The sequence below is a fragment of the Monodon monoceros genome, unplaced genomic scaffold (genome assembly GCF_005190385.1).
Source record: "Monodon monoceros isolate NGI ecotype Baffin Bay Population unplaced genomic scaffold, NGI_Narwhal_1 Super_Scaffold_6, whole genome shotgun sequence".
Taxonomy (NCBI): Eukaryota; Metazoa; Chordata; class Mammalia; order Artiodactyla; family Monodontidae; genus Monodon; species Monodon monoceros.
In genome coordinates, this window is record NW_021703783.1 from 95220830 (window position 1) to 95240241 (window position 19412).

Consider the following 19412-nt stretch of genomic DNA (forward strand, 5'->3'; position numbering starts at 1 on the left):
TTTCCTGGATTTTACCACCAGGTTCACAAGGTGAACATTCCAAGAAAGATCCCCTGTGTGTCAGGCAAATTACAGAAAAAGTAGAAGGAAATAAGTAGAAGAAAAGAAATAATTTTCCAAGACTGAACCAGGAAGAAATAGAAAATATAAACAGACCAATCAGGAGCACTGAAATTGAGACTTTGATTAAAAATCTTCCAACAAACAAAAGCCCAGGACCAGATGGCTTCACAGGCGAATTCTGTCAAACATTTAGAGAAGAGCTAACACCTATCCTTCTCAAACTCTTCCAAAATATAGCAGAGGGAGGAACACTCCCAAACTCATTCTACGAGGCCACCATCACCCTGATAACAAAGCCAGACAAAGATGTCACAGAAAAAGAAAACTATAGGCCAATATCACTGATGAACACAGATACAAAAATTCTCAACAAAATACTAGCAAACAGAATCCAACAACACATTAAAAGGATCATACACCATGATCAAGTGGGATTTATCCCAGGGATGCAAGGATTCTTCAATATACGCAAATCAATCAATGTGATACACCATATTAACAAATTGAAGAAGAAAAACCATATGATCATCTCAATAGATGCAGAAAAAGCTTTCAAAAAAATTCAACACCCATTTATGATAAAAACCCTCCAGAAAGTGGGCGTAGAGGAAAACTACCTCAACATAATAAAGGCCATATACAACAAACCCACAGCAAACATCATTCTCAATGGTGAAAAACTGAAAGCATTCCCTCTAAGATCAGGAACAAGACAAGGTTGTCCACTCTCACCACTATTATTCAACATAGTTTTAGAAGTTTTGGCCACAGCAATCAGAGAAGAAAAAGAAATAAAAGGAATCCAAATTGGAAAAGAAGTAGAACTGTCACTGTTTGCAGATGACATGATACTACACATAGAGAATCCTAAAGATGCTACCAGAAAACTACTAGAGCTAATCAATGAAGTTGGTAAAGTAGCAGGATACAAAATTAATGCACAGAAATTTCTTGCATTCCTATACAGTAATGATGAAAAATCTGAAAGAGAAATTAAGGAAACACTCCCATTTACCATTGCAACAAAAAGAATAAAATACCTAGGAATAAACCTACCTAAGGAGACAAAAGACCTGTATGCAGAAAACTGTAAGACACTGATGAAAGAAATTAAAGGTGATACAAACAGATGGAGTACCATGTTCTTGGATGGGAAGAATCAACATTGTGAAAATGACTATACTGCCCAAAGCAATCTACAGATTCAATGCAATCCCTATCAAACTACCAATGGCATTTTTCACAGAACTAGAACAAAAATTTCACAATTTGTATGGAAACACAAAAGACCCCGAACAGCAAAAGCAATCTTGAGAAAGAAAAACGGAGATTGAGGAATCAGGCTCCTGGACCTCAGACTATACTACAAAGCTACAGTAATCAAGACAGTATGGTACTGGCACAAAAACAGAAATATAGCTCAATGGAACAGGATAGAAAGCCCAGAGATAAACCCATGCACATATGGTCACCTTATTTTGATAAAGGAGGCAAGAATATACAATGGAGAAAAGACAGCCTCTTCAATAAATGGTGCTGGAACAACTGGGCAGCTACATGTAAAAGAATGAAATTAGAACACTCCCTAACACCATACACAAAAATAAGCTCAAAGTGGATTAAAGACCTAAATGTAAGGCCAGACACTTTATAAAACTCTTAGAGGAAAACACAGGCAGAACACTCTATCACATATAACACAGCAAGATCCTTTTTGACCCACCTCCTAGAGAAATGGATATAAAAACAAAAAGAAACAAATGGGACCTAATGAAACTTCAAAGCTTTTGCACAGCAAAGGAAACCATAAACAAGACGAAAAGACAATCCTCAGAATGGGAGAAAATATTTGCAAATGAAGCAACTGACAAAGGATTAATCTCCAAAATTTACAAGCAGCTCATGCAGCTCAATAACAAAAAAACAAACGACCCAATCCAAAAATGGGCAGAAGACCTAAACAGACATTTCTCCAAAGAAGATATACAGATTGCCAACAAACACATGAAAGGATGCTCAACATCACTAATCATTAGAGAAATGCAAATCAAAACTACAATGAGGTATCACCTCACACCGGTCAGAAATGCCATCATCAAAAAATCTACAAACAATAAATGCTGGAGAGGGTGTGGAGAAAAGGGAACCCTCTTGCACTGTTGGTTGGAATGTAAATTGATACAGCCACTATGGAGAACAGTTTGGAGGTGCCTTAAAAAACTAAAAATAGAACTACCATATGACCCAGTAATTCCACTACTGGGCATATACCCTAAGAAGGCCATAATTCAAAAAGAGTCATGTACCACAGTGTTCATTGTAGCTCTATTTACAATAGCCAGGACATGGAAGCAACCTAAGCGTCCATCGACAGATGAGTGGATAAAGAAGATGTGGCACATATATACAATGGAATATTATTCAGCCATAAAAAGAAATGAAATTCAGTTATTTGCAGTGAGGTGGATGGACCCAGAGTCTGTCATACAGAGTGAAGTAAGTCAGAAAGAGAAAAACAAATACTGTATGCTAATACATATATACGGAATCTAAAACAAACAAACAAAAAAAAATGGTTCTGATGAACCTAGGGGCAGGACAGGAATAAAGACACAGACGTAGAGAATGGACTTGAGGACACGGGGAGGAGGAAGGGAAAGCTGGGACGAAATGAGAGAGTGGCATGGACACATATACACTTCCAAATGTAAAATAGATAGCTAGTGGGAAGCAGCTGCATAGCACAGGGAGATCAGCTCGGTGCTTTGTGACCACCTAGAGGGGTGAGATAGGGAGGGTGGGAGGGAGACGCAAGAGGGAGGAGATATGGGGATATATGTATATGTATAGCTGATTCACTTTGTTATATAGCAGAAACTAACACACCATTGTAAAGCAATTATACTCCAATAAAGATGTTAAAAAAAAAGAAATAATAAAGATAAGAGCAGAAAACAATGAACTAAAACATGGACAAACAATATAAAATAATCAATGAAACCACAGCTTATTTGATAAATAGAGCGATAAAAGTGATGTCTCTAGTTAGACTATTCAAGAAGCAAAGAGAAAAGATTAAAAATCACCAATATCAGGAGTAAAAACGAATACATTATTGAGGATCATATAGACATTTGAAGGAAAATGAGGCATGAGTCCATACTGATATAAAGAAATAATTGAATAAATTCATAAGTGGGAGAGAAGAGACAAGTCTCCCTGGCAGAAGAATTCCAAATAATTTATGTAGATATCCTGCCCTTAAAGAGGTGGAGCATAATAATTCCCCACTCCTTAACTGTGGGCTGTACATAGTGACTTTTTTTTCCCAAAGAGTGCAGTATGGAAAAAGAGAAAGAGGGAAAAAAAAATTAAGTTTATAGAGGAGAAGCCTGACAAACACACCCCAGCCAGGTGATCGAGGTCAACATCAACAGTATAAGTCATGTTGACAGCCTCTGCCTGATGTGATGTGATGAGAAGGGCACTTTATCTCTGTGGTCTTCCTCCCCAAAGCATTGCTCCAGTCTAACCATGAGAAAAATATCAGACAAATCCTGATAGAGGTACATTCTACAAAATATCTGACCAGTACTCCTCAAAACTGTCAAGGTCACCAAAAGCAAGGAAAGTCTGAGAAATTGTGACAGCAGGAGGAGCCTACGGAGACATGATGATGAAATGTAATGTGGGATCCTGAATGGAATCCTGGACAGAAAAACAATGTGACGTTAAAACTAAGGAAATCTGAATAAACTATGGAAACTCAGAGAGTTAGTTGCCAGTACATTTGCGTTAAAAGAATGACAAAGGGTAAGTCTTCAGGCAGAGTAAAAATTAATCCAGGTGCAAGTACACAAAAATGTAAGACAGAAAGAATGACAACAAGGGTAAATATGTAGATACATATGACATCTTATTTACCATAAAAAAATAGTCTTGTGGGATTTAGCATAGATGTAGAATTTAAATGCATGACAAAAATAATGTAAAAGATAGAAAGGGATAAATGAAATTACGGTATTTTTATATCTAGCATTGCTAGAGAAGCGGTAAACATAATTTATATTTAACTACATACAGTATGACAAGGATGCACGTTGCAATCTCCAGGGCAGCCTCTAAAGACTGACGGAGGAATGTATTCACCAATAGGCTGATGGAGGGGGAAAACAGAATGGTAGAAATTGTTAAATAATCTAAAAGAAGGCAAGAAATGACAGAAAAAGAAAGGACATGAGACAGCTGAGTAAAAAAGAATTAAGATGATAGATATAAAATCAACTATATCAGTAATTAAATATAAAATGGACTGAATACTCCAAGTAGAAGACTAAGACTGTCACACTTTATTTTTTGAAGTATCAGCTATATCCTGTCCACATGAGACTTACTTTAAATTTAAGTACCCAGAAAGTCTGAAGTAAAAGGATAGAAATAGATATACTATGCTAACGCAAATCAAAAGAAAGTTGAAGTAACTATATTATTATCAGACAAAAATAGACTTGAAGGGAAAAAGCATTACTCTGTATCAAGAAGTCATGTCATATGAAAAAGAGACAATTCAAAGGAAGTTTCAGCATTTCTAAGTCTATGTGTACCCGATAATTTAGCTTCAATGTGAATAAGGCAACAATCCACAGAATTAAAAAGAATCTCACTAGACAAATCCACAGTCAGATGATAGACTTCAACACACTTCTCTCAACAGCTAATGGGATGAGCAGGCAAAACTTTATAAGAATACAGAAGTTCTGAAAAACACAATGAATAAAATCAACCTAATATACATACTTAGAAAACTAAAGGTCCATGATGGAGTACACATTCTTTTCAAGTGCTTCTGGAACATTTACCAAAATTGTCTCTATGTTGGGTCATAATCCAAGCCTCAATATATTTTGAAGGATCAGTTGAAGTCATTTAGACTTCACAATGGAATCAACTTCAAAATCAATAATAAGAGGTAAACTAGAAAATCCCAACTGTTTAGAAATTAAACAGTAAGCCATTGGAAAAAAGAAGAAATCACAAGGAAAATTATAAAATATTTTGAACTGAATGACAATGAAAATATGATAAACTGAAACTTGTATGATGTGGCTAAGCCTGCACCTAAAGGGCAATAGATAGCCATCAATTCATACATTAGAGAACTAAAGGCTGAAAAGCAATGATCTAACATTCTATCTCAAGAAATTAGAAAAAGAAAAGCAAATTAAATCCCAATCAGGTAGAAGGAGGAAAACAATGGAGGTAACAGCAGAAATAAAGAAATATAAAACAAATACACAAGAGAAAAATAACAATAAAAGTAAAGTTGTTACTTCGAAAAGACAAAAATGACAGACCTCACTTCCTCTTTTGGATAGGATGCAGTAATTCACAGCAAGCAAATATTCCCAATGAAAACAACGAGAAAAGCTTAATCAATTAAAAATAATAAAAAGGCATCAGAAAACCATGAGAGACATGAGGTTTAAAGAGACCAAAATTCCAAGGTGGGAAGGACCGACCCTTCAGAGGCAAACCGAGGCTATGCAATTGCATTTTCCCTGGGAGCAGTGGATGATTCTGGGAGTGGACTTTGGACTGAGAAATAGGCTTGGGCCCGGCAGAGGGCCACTCCAGCAGAGCTAGTTATGTGGTGCTGGAGTGGCAAACTTGGAGATGTGAGGGGACAGGCTTAAAGCATGACTGGTTTCCCCTTCCGGACATGTGCTGACCTCTGGAACTGCTCAGGGCTGGAGTCTAAGGACCTAAACTGAAAACTTTCAAAAGCAAGATGCAAGTCCCCACGCCGTGGTACTTAGGAGACAAAGGCACGCCTGGGAGGAAGGCCATGAGAACACAAAGGCAAAAACGAAGCCCTAGAGGTATGGTCAACTGACACTGAGGGTCTGCAACTGCCCCTGCCCTTGAGGAACTGGCCAACTTGGGTGCAGCCAGATGCCGAGAGAGTCCAGTTTTAGCCTCTGTCCGAGAGTTGTTGCCGGAAGATGCAGAGATAAATATAGACTTTTGATGGTTGTGTGGAGCTTGGACCAACAAAAATGAAGACGTGAGGGACCTCGAACACACGACTGGTCACCCGCTTAAAACATCTGCAAGACTAGGACGCTGTAAGGAACAGCTATGAGACGCTCAAGGGTGTTTGTGGGCCGGTTTACGTCGGGGCCCCTGTCCCTGGGCGAGTAAGGACTGCGTGGGATTAGGGACTGATGGTAGAGGGCGGGGAAGGTGCCAGTTCCCCAGACGTGTGAGTTTGACCAGCACCCAGAGGGCAGAAGGTGGTCTGCTGGAAGGAGGAAGGAAAGCTCACCTCCTACGAGGCAAGGTGAGATGCCCTTGCCTTCAAGCAGGTACAGAAGCAAGGGGCTGAGGCTGCTAAGGACCTGGGATGCTGGGCTGGGCCGTTACAGACTCCTGCTTCCTTTACCCTCGTCTCGGGGGCTCTGTTTGTGTTAGCTGATGAGCTCTGCAGCCAGAGGCCTCTGCTGGGATGCCAGAAATAGGACTAAGAATAACTGTGAGCTAAACTATGTTCAGTGTATTTACTGAGTATGAAGAATAACAGTTTCCCATTAGGAACAGCCAATTACAGGGAACTGGAATTGTAAAGCTGCCCTCAAATTCCCGATGAATGGAACAGTTCAGTTAGTCTAATTACACAATTAGGCTAATCTTGACTTATGTGTCCTTGGGTGTTTAGTCATTTTATGTTTCCCATGGGTCACTAGTCGCAAGCAATGAAACTCCTGCTTTATCCATGTTCCCCATGTGGCTTAGTCCTATTCCAAGTATGCAACAGGCACCCTCAAAATGTTTACTGAGGGGAAGGATAGCAGAGGCTGTTGTACTTGCCTGCCTAATACATATTCTCTCCTTCTCCCATAGGGACAGAACCTTGCTTTTTCTGTAGTGTGCCCAGCCAAAAAATTATATATATATATATTTGTATTTATACTATTTCCCATTCTTCTCTATAGATCAGTATGGCCATATAACACAGTCCTGGTCAATAAAATACAGGTGGAAGCTTACAATACATTATAATAAAATGTAAGTGGGAGGAGCTTCCAAGAAAGCCCATTAAAAAGGAAAGACTTCTATGGCTGAAGCCTTTTGCCCTTCCCTTTTCCCTTTCTTTATGCCTGAAACATGTGTGTGATGGCTGGTGTTCCAGCAGCTATCTTGCATACTTGAGGATAAGACCGGAAGAGTAAAAAGCTAGAAGCAACCTGAGTCTCTGAAGACACTGTAGAGCTGCTGCACTGGCCCAATACCAACCACCTCTGGACTCCTTGTTATAGGAAAAAAAAACAGCTACTTTTTCAATTTAAGCCACTGTTTTGGGGGTTTGCTGCTAATTCATCAAATGAAGGACAGGGAAAGGGGAAGAGAATGTATCTAGAGAAGGAATATAAAGATTCTAGCACCTTAAAACTCAAAAACAGTTTTCTTGCCACATTACCAGTTCTTGACTCATTATTTAAATAAATTGGCACATTTAAAAATGCGTGATAGTCACAGGCTTTGCAGTGCAGCGGTCAGAGCAGTGAACTGGGAGAGGGGGATTTCCTGGGAGAAAGGATATGTGTTACAGGGTTGTTGTGAATGCTGGTTTAATGTATGATGCAAAGTACACAGGCCAGGTCTGGTACAGTTCCAGAAATTCCTTTCCCCTCCACCAGTGGGAATTGTACACTTAACCATGAAAAGCACATTGAGTTCATGAAAACCCCACTCCTCTGTCAGGGCTGTCAACTCAGTGTGGTGTCCCTGGTTACCCCACACTAACCAGAAACTCTGAGCTCTCTTACGCTCAAGAGAGAAAAAGGGGAAAGATCAATTATTAGTTAACAAATAGAATTTGTATAGCAGACAAAAACTTCCTGACCATGGGGGTGAAAACCAGTAACAGAGTCTCAGCAACGGCAACGCAGGGACTTGTGGACTCACTGACCTGGAAGCCCGTGCCGGGCTCTGGATTCTATTCTTATGGCTCTGCCTCATACAGCCTGTGTAGCCAATCACTTCCCGCCCCCGCCACAGGGAATGCGATGGCTGGTGAGAATAAATAATTAGCACTTCTCATTTAGAGTGCAAGGTATGCAGGCCAATGGCCAAGCGGTGCCTATGTTCAAACGACGAACAAGTGCATGGACACAGAATTGGGCGAGCGGGTACACGGGACTTACATCTTCACTCCCAATTCCCCGGGCATGAAACTCTGCAGCCACTGCAGTACTAACTGGTGAGATAGAGATTTGGGAGAACAGAAGGGCAAGAACGTTGCCTCTCCACAACCGAAATGGTAGGAAGAAGTGAAGTGGCATTGCTATTGAAAGCAAAGTCCTTCCCACCAAACTCTGAGGCTAGATCCAACCTCAAAGCTGCCATCAATTATACCCAGCTAGCCTGTATTACACCCACCAAGCCGGTGTCACACCCAGCAAGGGTCTGAGGCTGATACAGACCTGCGTGGATTCAAATCCAAGTGCCTGAATGGCTTACCAGCTGAACAATGCTGAGCCACGATCTTAACTCCTAAGCTTTGGTCTCCTCATCTGTGAAATGAGCATAGTGTGATCTATACCTCACGGGGCTCCTACGAGGATTATAAATGAAGTATGTGAAGCAACTTCCCCAGTGCCTGCACGTTGGTGGGTCAGCGAATGCTGCGTGAGGGCCAGCACCATGAGCGTCACTGTTCCCATGATGGTTGGCGTTATCATGGTTGACGTTACCAAGGTTGGCGTTATCATGGTTGGCGTTACCATGGTTGGCGTTATCATGGTTGGCGTTATCATGGTTGGCGTTGCCATCGTGGTTATTATTACTGCTGTTATTACCATTGCGGAACTACTGTCATCATTTATACTTAAAGCTCTCTAAAGGAGGTGGCTTCAAAGGTTTCCTTTTGCCACTGAAGTTGGAAACCTTTAACCTCTGGATGCCCTGCTTTATATCTAATCTAAATTCTTGTTTCTTTCTACAGTAGAAGTCCATGATTTTTCCAGCTCTGACTTCACCAGTAGTAGAATCACTCTGATCTATAAATAATTTATTTAACAATGAAAACATTTATACAGTGCTTTGAGGTTATCAGCTTATAGAGTTGAAATCTGGGTCCCTAGTAGACTGTTTATAATCACCCCACGGTTATTGATCTTCAAGTTAAATGGTTGGTCACGACAGGATGTTTCCAAAGGTTAAACCCAACAAGTCACTAGAAGGGAAACCAGTAGACTATTTGCCTAACTGTGTTCACAGGGAACTGACTGTTAGTCTCTTGAAATGACAACAAACCTCTTCCCCTGCATATCGGTCCTCTAGTGGCTTCTGTTTCCTTTCCCCACCACTGGCACATCTCGGGAAAGCCAGGAAACAGGGAGGCACCACCATGAAGCAAGGGCAGAACGACCATTCCTGTGGCTGCCCCTCAGGTCGGCTGGAATGCAGAGACACTCAGGGGGCAGAGAAGGGAGCTAGGGTGGGTTTGCCACAGAGAGGTACGGGAACCGGCTTCATGTTCAGGGATTCCAATGGGCTTCTGAAACACCTGCTTCCCTCACTCCTCAGGTTGCCACCTGAGTCCATTCAGGGCCCGCTGGGGATTCTAGTTACTCAAGTTCATCAAGTTCATCCGTTCATTCAGCCAACGCTTGCCGGGCCGTACTATGTGCCAGACACTTGGGATACATCACTGTCCAAAAGAGATACCAATGTCCACCTTTGGAGCATACGTCTTAATGGAGGAGGACAAGCAAACAAGCAAAATAAAGAAATGAACTAAAGAACTGTAGGTACAATGTGGGTGGCAGTTGGGGACAGCGCCGTGAAAAGAGAAATAGGGTAAAGGAGATCACGGGGGTGGAGGTCAGGCCGTGCTCACCACGGGGACGTCCGGCTCGGACCAAGGCTGGCAGGCAGTGAGGGGAGAGCAGGAGGCCGGTGTGGCTGCAGCGTACGGACAAGGGGGGCGGTGAGAGTTGGGGTCAGAGAGGTGATGGGTGGCTGGGTCGTGGGCCTTCTAGGACTCTGGTTTTTATACGAGTGATGGGGGGGGCCATTGGAGGGTCCCGAGCAGGCGTGGCCCGCTCTCACTGACTTGTTGGAGGGTCCTCCGGGCGGCTGAGCTGCGACTAAGCTGTAGCTAGCAGGGCAGGAGCAGGGGAGGGCGGGGGGGCGGGGGCCGCTGTAACAGCCCGGGAGAGGGCGGCTGGCTGGGAGCGGGCCTGGCGAGCAGGTGCTGTATCCTGGGGCGAGTTCAAGGGGCCGACAGGCGCGGGTGACGCGCTGGACGTGGATGGGAGAGAAAGAGGACAGTCAGGGAGGACTCCGAGACTCCAGGCCTGAACCACTGGCGAAGAGGCTGCCCCAGGCTGAGAACGGAGCGGCTGCTGGCCGAACTTTCAGGAGAGTGCTCTGGGGCAGGACCTAGCCACGTGAACGAGGGAGCCCCTGGCTCATCGACAGCCTACGAAGCCTAAGGTGGAAACTGCTCGGCTCAGCTGACGGACCTAAAGGTGCTCTCAGGTGAACAGGTGAGAAGCTGGCCTCAGAGTCCCGGGTGTCAGTCCCAGCTTTGCCACCACCTACGGCCCTTCTCGAAGGCAGCCGCTTTCCCCCTCTGGAAAGTCAGAGGCAGACGGGTTGATGCCTGATTTCCTGTGAACCTGTGAGCTGACTCTGTGAATCAAGACCGCTGAGCACCGTGGTCACTCGAGACTGTTGTGCGTCGGGGCCAGGACCACTGCCAGGTGGCTCGGGGCTTGAGTCTAGGACCAGGCGCCCTGGGAGAGTTCCATGATTCCTGCCCATTTAGCACCCTAGCCCCACTGAAGTTGCCCCCATCGGAGTTAGCAGTGACTAATTATCAGCCCTGGTCCCCCAAACCGAAATCTAGGAACCTTCCTTGAGTCTTTCCTCTCCCTTACCCATTACCCCCATTTCTCCTCACCATGCCCCGTACGCTCGCAAACATCAGATCCTCCACTTGGTGTATTTTGTGTGGGGAAGGGGAGGTCTGGACTGTTTCGACAGCCATCTAATCCCATCCCTGTGCCTCCAGCCGGCTCCCTCATCCATCCATCCTCCAAGCGGCCGCCGTCAGGAGGCTTGGAAATAAGATACGGAAAGTGCCTAATACAGCACCTGGCATGGGGGCAGGTGCTAGATAAATTGTAGCTACTAATACAATTGTTCTCTTCTTGGAAATATATTTCACTGCCTTCTTCTAAATTTGTCCACGTGGACACTGCTACCTATCAGCTGCAATGCTTCCCTTAAAAATAGCTGAAGATGGTTAGCTAGAGGGATCATAATAGGAATTTTAAGCAATCATTTAAATTAGTTCCTGAGAAGTCTATGCAGAACCCTTCAAACGGAGTCCTTTCTGGCAGAACCTCGCCAGTTCCCACAAGCACATGCAAATCAGCACTCTGAGCCTCGCATTTTCCCTGCCAGGTTTCTTCCCCACTTACCGGAGGAACAAACCACAGCTCTGTTATCACAGCATGGCGGGGACCCCTTGCTGGCAGGCATGGGGGCCCGAGCAGCTTCGCTCCCGCCTGCACGCCGCCCCACCACACGCAGGGAGACAGGTACTCAGTGGATGGCCAAAGAATGCGACAATGAACGCTGTGCTTGGAAAGTTTAACTATCAAAAGCCGGCCACATCCATATGAAAAGCATGCTCTGAGAAAGTTGCCAAAGACATTTTTGGCCAGAAGAATCCTTTTCAATTGTTGAAAGATGCCTAGAAATGAATCTGCTTTGCCCTGGAATAAACCCTTAATGAAAACACTTAATGTCTATCCTTTAAAGCATGTTCGTATAAGAAAACGGGTGAACTTCTTCAGGAAAGGAGGAAACACAGAAACACAAAGAAACCCATTCTCCTGCCTTCTTGAAGTCATGCACATTCATCTTGCCATTAGGTTCCTTGCTGAAGTCCAGAAATCGTTTTCTGAATGCTGGGTCCTGCTGCCGTATACAGTTTTTGAGTTTTTCAATAACCACATCCTTGGTCATATTCTTGGTCACAGCACTTTTACTCTCAGTGGGCTTGGCTCTAAAATCACAAGCAGGCACACAGATGCAGCAGAGCACTTCCTATAGACCTCACCCATGTACGGTTCAACCCAGGACAACAAGGGGGTTTACCATCCCCTTTTCACAAAAGAGGAGAGAGATGCTGAGGTCGATGGAGTGACCTGGGGACTTCTTACACACCCATGGCTTGCAGGTTCAGAGACAGGCCAGCAGCACTGCGTCAGGTAAAGCTCTCCCTGAGATGCCAGCACGTGGCAGCAGGCCAGGGTGGGGAGCTTCAGAGAAGGGGCTGCTGTCATCCTTGTGCTAAGATTTTCAGCTGTGCTTTGAGCTGGCTGAATGTGGTGTGTGACTGGGAAGACATGGCCAAAAAAAGATATTTTTGTGAACTGGGAAAATGAAAAGTCAGAGCCTATTATAGGCCTTAAATTAAATAGGCTGTTTTGTGTAACTAGATCAAAGAGGTCATCAAACAGCTGTGGGAAGGAAGGGACGTCCACAATTAAACCAAGTTGATTCACAAAATCAACTTAATTTATAAAAGACAGATCTTACGTGATGTGCTCTGGGTCTGAGCATGAGAATGTACGTGTCATTGAAGGATAATTATTCTTCAGCTCTCCAGAAGTCTCCTGCACCCCGTTTTGACAACCATGAGATAGTCCTGGAGAACAGAGTTCTACTCCTTTCCTGCTGCTTCTGTCGGCTTTAGGAGCTCTCCAGGAATGCCCACATTTTATGAAATGCTTAATTGCTATTACTTCTTTCACTGGTTTTTAGGAGGCAGACATATCTCATCACAGAATATTTAACTTTTCTCTTAAAATACCATCTTTCTGCCCATTCATAAAGCAGCTACTACTGAAGTGCCCAGATATTCAAATTTCATTAGCATAGCATTAAAATATTCCCATTGCTCTACACTTAAGAATTTTTTTAAAGGGGTATGACAACGTGAAGCCGGCTGAATAGTTCTACATTTTACCTCTCCTTATGGATTTTTTATAAGCTATGAACAAGCAAGTTAAAATAATATCTTTTCATTAGATGAAACCTATATTTTTCAAAATGAAGAGCTCAAATATTCATCAGTCTGACTTTTAATAGATTTACTAAGTATGTTTTATTGTTACAATTCAATTTGGCAATCATTTAAATAATTCTATCATTCATGTTAGAAAATGTTAACCAGTTTAACGAGTATACTTTGCAATAAATATTAAACAGTGGTAAGGAATCTAAGTTTCTGGAGAAGAATAAGTGTGAACGCAGGTACGTAATAGTTGAGAGGCAGGCGGGTTCTCTGGGAGTTGAAAGTCCTGGGTCCTTCCCGCAGGATGAGCACCATGCTTGTGAATAACCCGAGGTAAGTCCCCAAATCTCTTAGGTCTCAGTGCTTTCAATTCTAGAATTAATAGGTCAATGCAGTAATTCCTAAGATCTCTGCTGCTTGCTCTAAAACTCCCTGACCTTAATCACTGTTTTTACAGTTTGCCATCTTTCTTATTTAAGTCATAAAATATTTAAATATTCAGTCAACAAATACTTATTAACTATCTACACTGCAATAGGCACAGTGGGGTTTTTTTTGTTTGTTTTGTTTTGTTTTTTTGCGGTACGAGGGCCTCTCACTGCTGTGGCCTCTCCCGTTGCGGAGAACAGGTTCCGGACGCGCAGGCTCAGCGGCCATGGCTCACGGGCCCAGCCGCTCCGCAGCACGTGGGATCTTCCCGGACCAGGGCATGAACCCGTGTCCCCTGCATCGGCAGGCGGACTCTCAGCCACTGCGCCACCAGGGAAGCCCAGGCACAGTGGTTTTAATGAACGCTTTCATTTTGCTTTATTTTACGTCTCAGAAAGATCTGGCTGCTGCCGCTCCCCTGTTTGAAGATGTTCATTTAACAGCTGATCCTTTGGAATAGGAATTGGAGAGACAGTGGGTGGGCCATTAATTCCTAGGCATGCCAAAAGTTTCTTGTAAAGGATTCTTCCTGAAGCAATATCCTGAAACTTACTGCAGAGTCTGAATTTCAAAACTAATTAGAACACACCCATTAGAATGGCTAAAAGAAGACTGACCCTACCAAGTGCCAGAAAGGTTGTGGGTCACTATGACCCTCCTCCACTGCTGGTGGGATGCAAAATGCTGCAGCCACTTTGGAAGATACTTTGGCTACTGAATATCCACTCACCAGAGGAACCAGCTGTTCCAGCCCTAGGCGCTTAGCCGAAAGAATAAAAATGTATGTCTACACAAAGACGTGTAATACGTGTGGCTTTATTTGTAATAGCAAAAACTGGAAACAAACCAAATGTCCATCAATAGGTGAATGGATCCACAAAGTGGGGTAAGGCCATGAAACAGAATTCTACTCAGCAACGACCAAGAACCATACAACAACGTGAGTGAACCACAAAATCATTATGCTTGGTGAATAAGGCCTAACAAAAAAAGAGAACATCTTGTAGCCTTCCATTTATAGACGATCCTAGAAGATGCAAAGTCATCTGTAGTGACATGGTGCTAGGTGGGTGGAAGAGATGAATTGCAAAAGGGCACAAGAAAGCTTCAGGGGGAATGAAAAAGTTTAGTATCTGGATTGACAGCGTGTGATGGGTTCACAGAGATATATACACATGATGGATTTCCTCAAATTGTATTATTTAAATATGAGTAGTTTATTGTCTGTAAGAATACTGCAATAAAGATATAATAAGTGTAAAATAAAGAAAAAATTTCGTGAGAAATTTGGCATGAAATTATGGAAGTACTTTATTGGAATTTGGGGATATGCAAATATTTGAGAAAAACATAGGAAACCACTAATATGGCAGGATCATTTTCCAACATTTTGTTTGTTAATATTTTTCTAATCATAAAGGTTGTACGTGCTTATTGTTGCAAACTTGGTAAAGGCTGAGACCCAGGAAAAAATTCCACAGATCCGTTAAAATGCACAAGGCTTAGAGCACAGTAGGTGTGGGTGTGAGCCCTGGATTCTGCCTCCCGGGGTCTGGATATCGGCTCCATGACTGAAGGCGGGCTTCACGGGGTCTGGTCCGCGGACACTTCCCCGGCACAGTGAGGCCACGACTCTTTTCACATGAATACACGCTGTCATTTGTCTCTTCCACCCTGAGTCTCTGGTGCGTGTACAGCAGACTTTCCAGAGGCCACAAGGCATGTGACCATTCCTTGCTCTGACCGCTGGTGGAGTGTGTGCTCGTGTGGGCTGCGCTCACTAACATGGTCTAAAGCTGCAGAAGCGTGTAGGGTTTCCATGAGGAGCTGGAGTGAGCTTTCAGAGCTCAGCTCAGCTCAGTTTCTTTCTTTCTTTTTTTTTTTTTTTACATCTTTATTGGAGTATAATTGCTTTACAATGGTGTGTTAGTTTCTGCTGTATAACAAAGTGAATCAGTTATACATATACATATGTTCCCATATCTCCTCCCTCTTGCATCTCCCTCCCTCCCACCCTCCCTATCCCACCCCTCTAGGTGGTCACAAAGCACCGAGCTGATCTCCCTGTGCTGTGTGGCTACCTCCCACTAGCTATCTATCTTACGCTTGGTAGTGTGTATGTGTCCATGCCACTCTCTCGCCTCGTCCCGGCTTACCCTTCCCCCTCCCCGTGTCCTCAAGTCCGTGCTCTAGGAGGCCTGCGTCTTTATCAGATCAGCTTCTTTACAGCACTTTACTAGCTCCTTACGAGCTCGTGTTGTTTATCCCTGCTCTAATTTCTGTAACCTCTTTATTATCCAATAAATCCTTATCTTGAAATCCCGAAGTTCTTCCTGAGCCTACAGGGAAACACAAGTAGTAAGAGCACTCTCATTTTCTGCAATGACAGGTTAAATGCCTCAGTTTTAGCTTCTCACACAGTAAGTACTGGCAGACACACTTCATACAACAGAAACCCTTTGAGGTCCTCGATAACTTTTAAGAGCATCAAAGGGTCGAGAAGCTCTGACCAGGGGCAAATGACCCTTTCTATGCTTCAGCTTCCTTGTCTATAAAATGCACATAATGAAAGTCCCCACCTCAGAGGGTTACTGTAAAAATTCCATAAGAGGATCCGCGTAAAGCTGTTAGCACTGGGCTGGCCTGCTGCATGTATCTGTGCTCAATGAGCCACAGCGGGAATGCCAGGATCACAATATCACGATGACATGCATGTAGCCAGGGGTCAGAGCTTGAGCTCCAAACTACGCTTTGCTCAGTAAGTACTAGCAATTGTTATAACTGCTTCAGTAATACTCTGTGATGAGCACTGTGTTAAGTATTATAGCCACAACTGTGAGAAAACCAAAGCAATGCCCGCCTCATGGAGCTGCAAGAGGCTGGGAAAACGCTCATTCTGAACCGAGGGAACAGATCACCGAAAAGCCCAGAGGCAACAGAGAGCTTGGTGTTCTCAAGAAATAGGAAGCCAGTCAGCCCAGCTGAGCTGGGACCTGCAGGAACAGCCGCAGCATACGAGAGCTTCCCATGGGCTTGATACTGGCTGAGAGGCTTCATGCCTATTACCTCATTTGATCCTGACCACAACTCTCTAAGTAACATTTGCAGGAGGGAAGAGGCTCAGAACTTGCCCAAGTTCACAGCTAGCTCTGGGCCGAGTTGGGATTTGAACCCAGGCAGTCTGGCTGCAGAGCCCGAGCTCTGGAGAGGCTTTTTTCTTTTTTTTAATTAATTAATTAATTTTATTTATTTACTTTTGGCTGCGTTGGGTCTTCGTTGCTGCATGCGAGCTTTCTCTAGTTGCGGCGAGTGGGGGCTACTCTTTGTTGCGGTGCGTGCGCTTCTCATTGCGGTGGCTTCTCTTGTTGCAGAGCACGGGCTCTAGGCGTGCGGGCTTCAGTAGTTGTGGCACTCAGGCTCAGTAGTTGTGGCACGTGGGCTCAGCAGTTGTGGCACACGGCTTTAGCTGCTCCACGGCATGTGGGATCTTCCCGGACCAGGTCTCGAACCCGTGTCCCCTGCATTGGCAGGCGGATTCTTAACCACTGAGCCACCAGGGAAGCCTCTCTGGAGAGGTTTGAGGATCCTGGTGGGCTGGGAAGCCACGCTCTGTTAAAGCATCTGGTATCTCCCTAATGGCAAGAGGACACCCAAATGCTTCAAGCAGGGTTTTAATGTGATCGTCTTTGTAGTTTAGACAAAGACTGGCTACGTAATGGAGAAGAGAATCCGGGGGCTTCCATCTCAAATATCCAATTGCCCGCACAAGCAATCCACTTCAGTTCACTCACTCATTCATTCATTCATTCATTCCGTCGCTTGGCACTTAAGATGCCCTGTCCATGAGCCGGGTACGGTTCCACTGCTAGGTACCGGGACTTTGGGAGTGAAGAGACAAAGTCCCTGTGCTTTACATCCTTGGTGGGTGGCACAGGTAATAAACATCAACAAATGACAAGAGCCATGAAAAATGGAGCCGGGTGACAGGTAGAGAGTACCTGGGAGGTGGGGTGGAGGGGAGGTGGAGAAGGAGGTGAATAGAGTGACCTGTCACTCTGGGTGGTGGGGTGTCACCAACCTCCTCTCCAGGTTAACATGTCCAAAATGGAACTTCTGATTGTCAGCCCTGAAACTCTCCCAGCTCAGGTGACAATCCTGAGTACCCAGATGCTCAAGCCGGAAGCCGGGGCTCATCCTCGCTTCCTTCGCACCCCACCCCAACGCACGCCCCTGGCCGTCCAAACACACCCTGAACCTCCACGTGAGCTCACGGTGTGTATTCGTAGGAGAACTGCAGAGATAAAGGGTAGCTCCATCGGCGGGGGCGGGGGGCTGGCGGTTCTTGTTACATCAAGCTGATTTCCAAAGGGGCTTTATCATTTACACGTCCACAAGACACACATGAGAGGACCAGTTTCTCTACCTCCCTGCTCTATCTTTTAACGTGTTTGCAAATTTACAATTCTTTTACTTCAAGTGATATCTAACGTAGTTCGTATTTCCTTCTACTTATTAACCTATATTTTAAAGTGATAGCAAGTCTCAGGCTCAGAGTCCTTGGCAGACAGAGGCATCTCATGAGGACTTAACCATACTGTTTTCATGAAATGCAGTCTTAGTGTAGCCTCTTTATAGCACGTGAGGATGTTTTTACATGTATGGTGGTAAGAAAAGCCTTTAAAACATTAATATACCTCAGAAAAAGAAGAGTTCATATTAAGAAAATAAAATGTACTCAGGTAGACCATGAGTGCCCAAAGTTTGGGCGACATCTTCCTTTTTATGGACAAGTAAACAGAGACCCTCCAAGAGGTTCCCCTCTCTTGCCCCTTAGAAGCTGCAGTTTCCCAGGGTTCCTATTCCTTTTCCAACCTCCCCCTCAGTTGATGATCTCACCTTCCCCTGCACCGAGGAAACAGAAGTCCGGAGGGCGGGACTCCTAGGTTAGCGCCCACGCCCACCCCTCTTCCTGGCCTGGCTCCATCTATCAACACTTTTTCTCTCCAGTCTCTGGCTTTCCACTAACTTCTCCTCCCAGCCCACAGACAAGCACAAAGCCTGTCTGTGAAGCAGGTGAACCCTTTCTCAGCACTGCATCCTCCACTCCACAAGCACCCCTGGCACCTGCTGGGGGGTCCACCCGCCCCTCCCAGCCCCGGCCCCTGCTCAGCCCACCTGCTTCCCGTGCGACGTCGGACCTGGCTGGCCTCCTCCTGCCCCCTTAGCCCCAGGCACCGCCCTTCCTGTCCCCTTGCCCCAACCTTCTCGGCCTCCTTTGCTGTTGGACCAGCCAGGGCCCTGGTTGTCTGGTGGTGCTCTGCCAGGTCCCACCTGCAGCCCTCTCACCTCAGTCGGTCCCCCATCCACCCCGGACAAATGCTTGCTGAACGAATGAACGAACTGTCAGTGTGAGGACACTGGAGTCTCATCACGGCCCAGACTCCTCTCTGAGCCCCACGGCCTCCCGGAGTCTTTTCCCCGTGTTTTCACCCCGACTGGCTGACTCCTTCTGTGTTCTCTCACTGGCCAGCAGCCCCTGGCATCATTGCAGACTCCTTTCCCTCCTCTGCCATCAGCCTCCCAGTCCAGAGTCACCAGGTCTGTCCTTCTACTGCCCAGACTTATCCCAAGTCGCCCCCTGCAGTCCTCTGCCGCCCCCTCCTTTCAAGCCCCTTCTTTCCCTCTCTCCCCATTATGTCTGCTCCCCTCACTGGAGCCAGAGCAATCTTTATCCATCAGGGTTTTCAAAGCCCTCTGGGTGGCTCTCAGACCCTGTGGAGAACCCTGCCCACCGGGTGAATCCAGTTCCATAGTGTAGAGCCAC

At 44.9% G+C, this 19412-nt stretch overlaps 1 protein-coding gene across 1 annotated transcript in view; it reads right to left on the reverse strand.

The window, feature by feature from the left end:
* Window positions 1-19412, reverse strand: part of EFCAB6 (EF-hand calcium binding domain 6) — a 200123-nt gene that overhangs the window by 114321 nt on the left and 66390 nt on the right. The window contains 2 exon segments of the mRNA XM_029206632.1: window positions 11977-12145; window positions 13976-14149. Coding sequence (XP_029062465.1) covers window positions 11977-12145; window positions 13976-14149 — 343 coding nt within the window.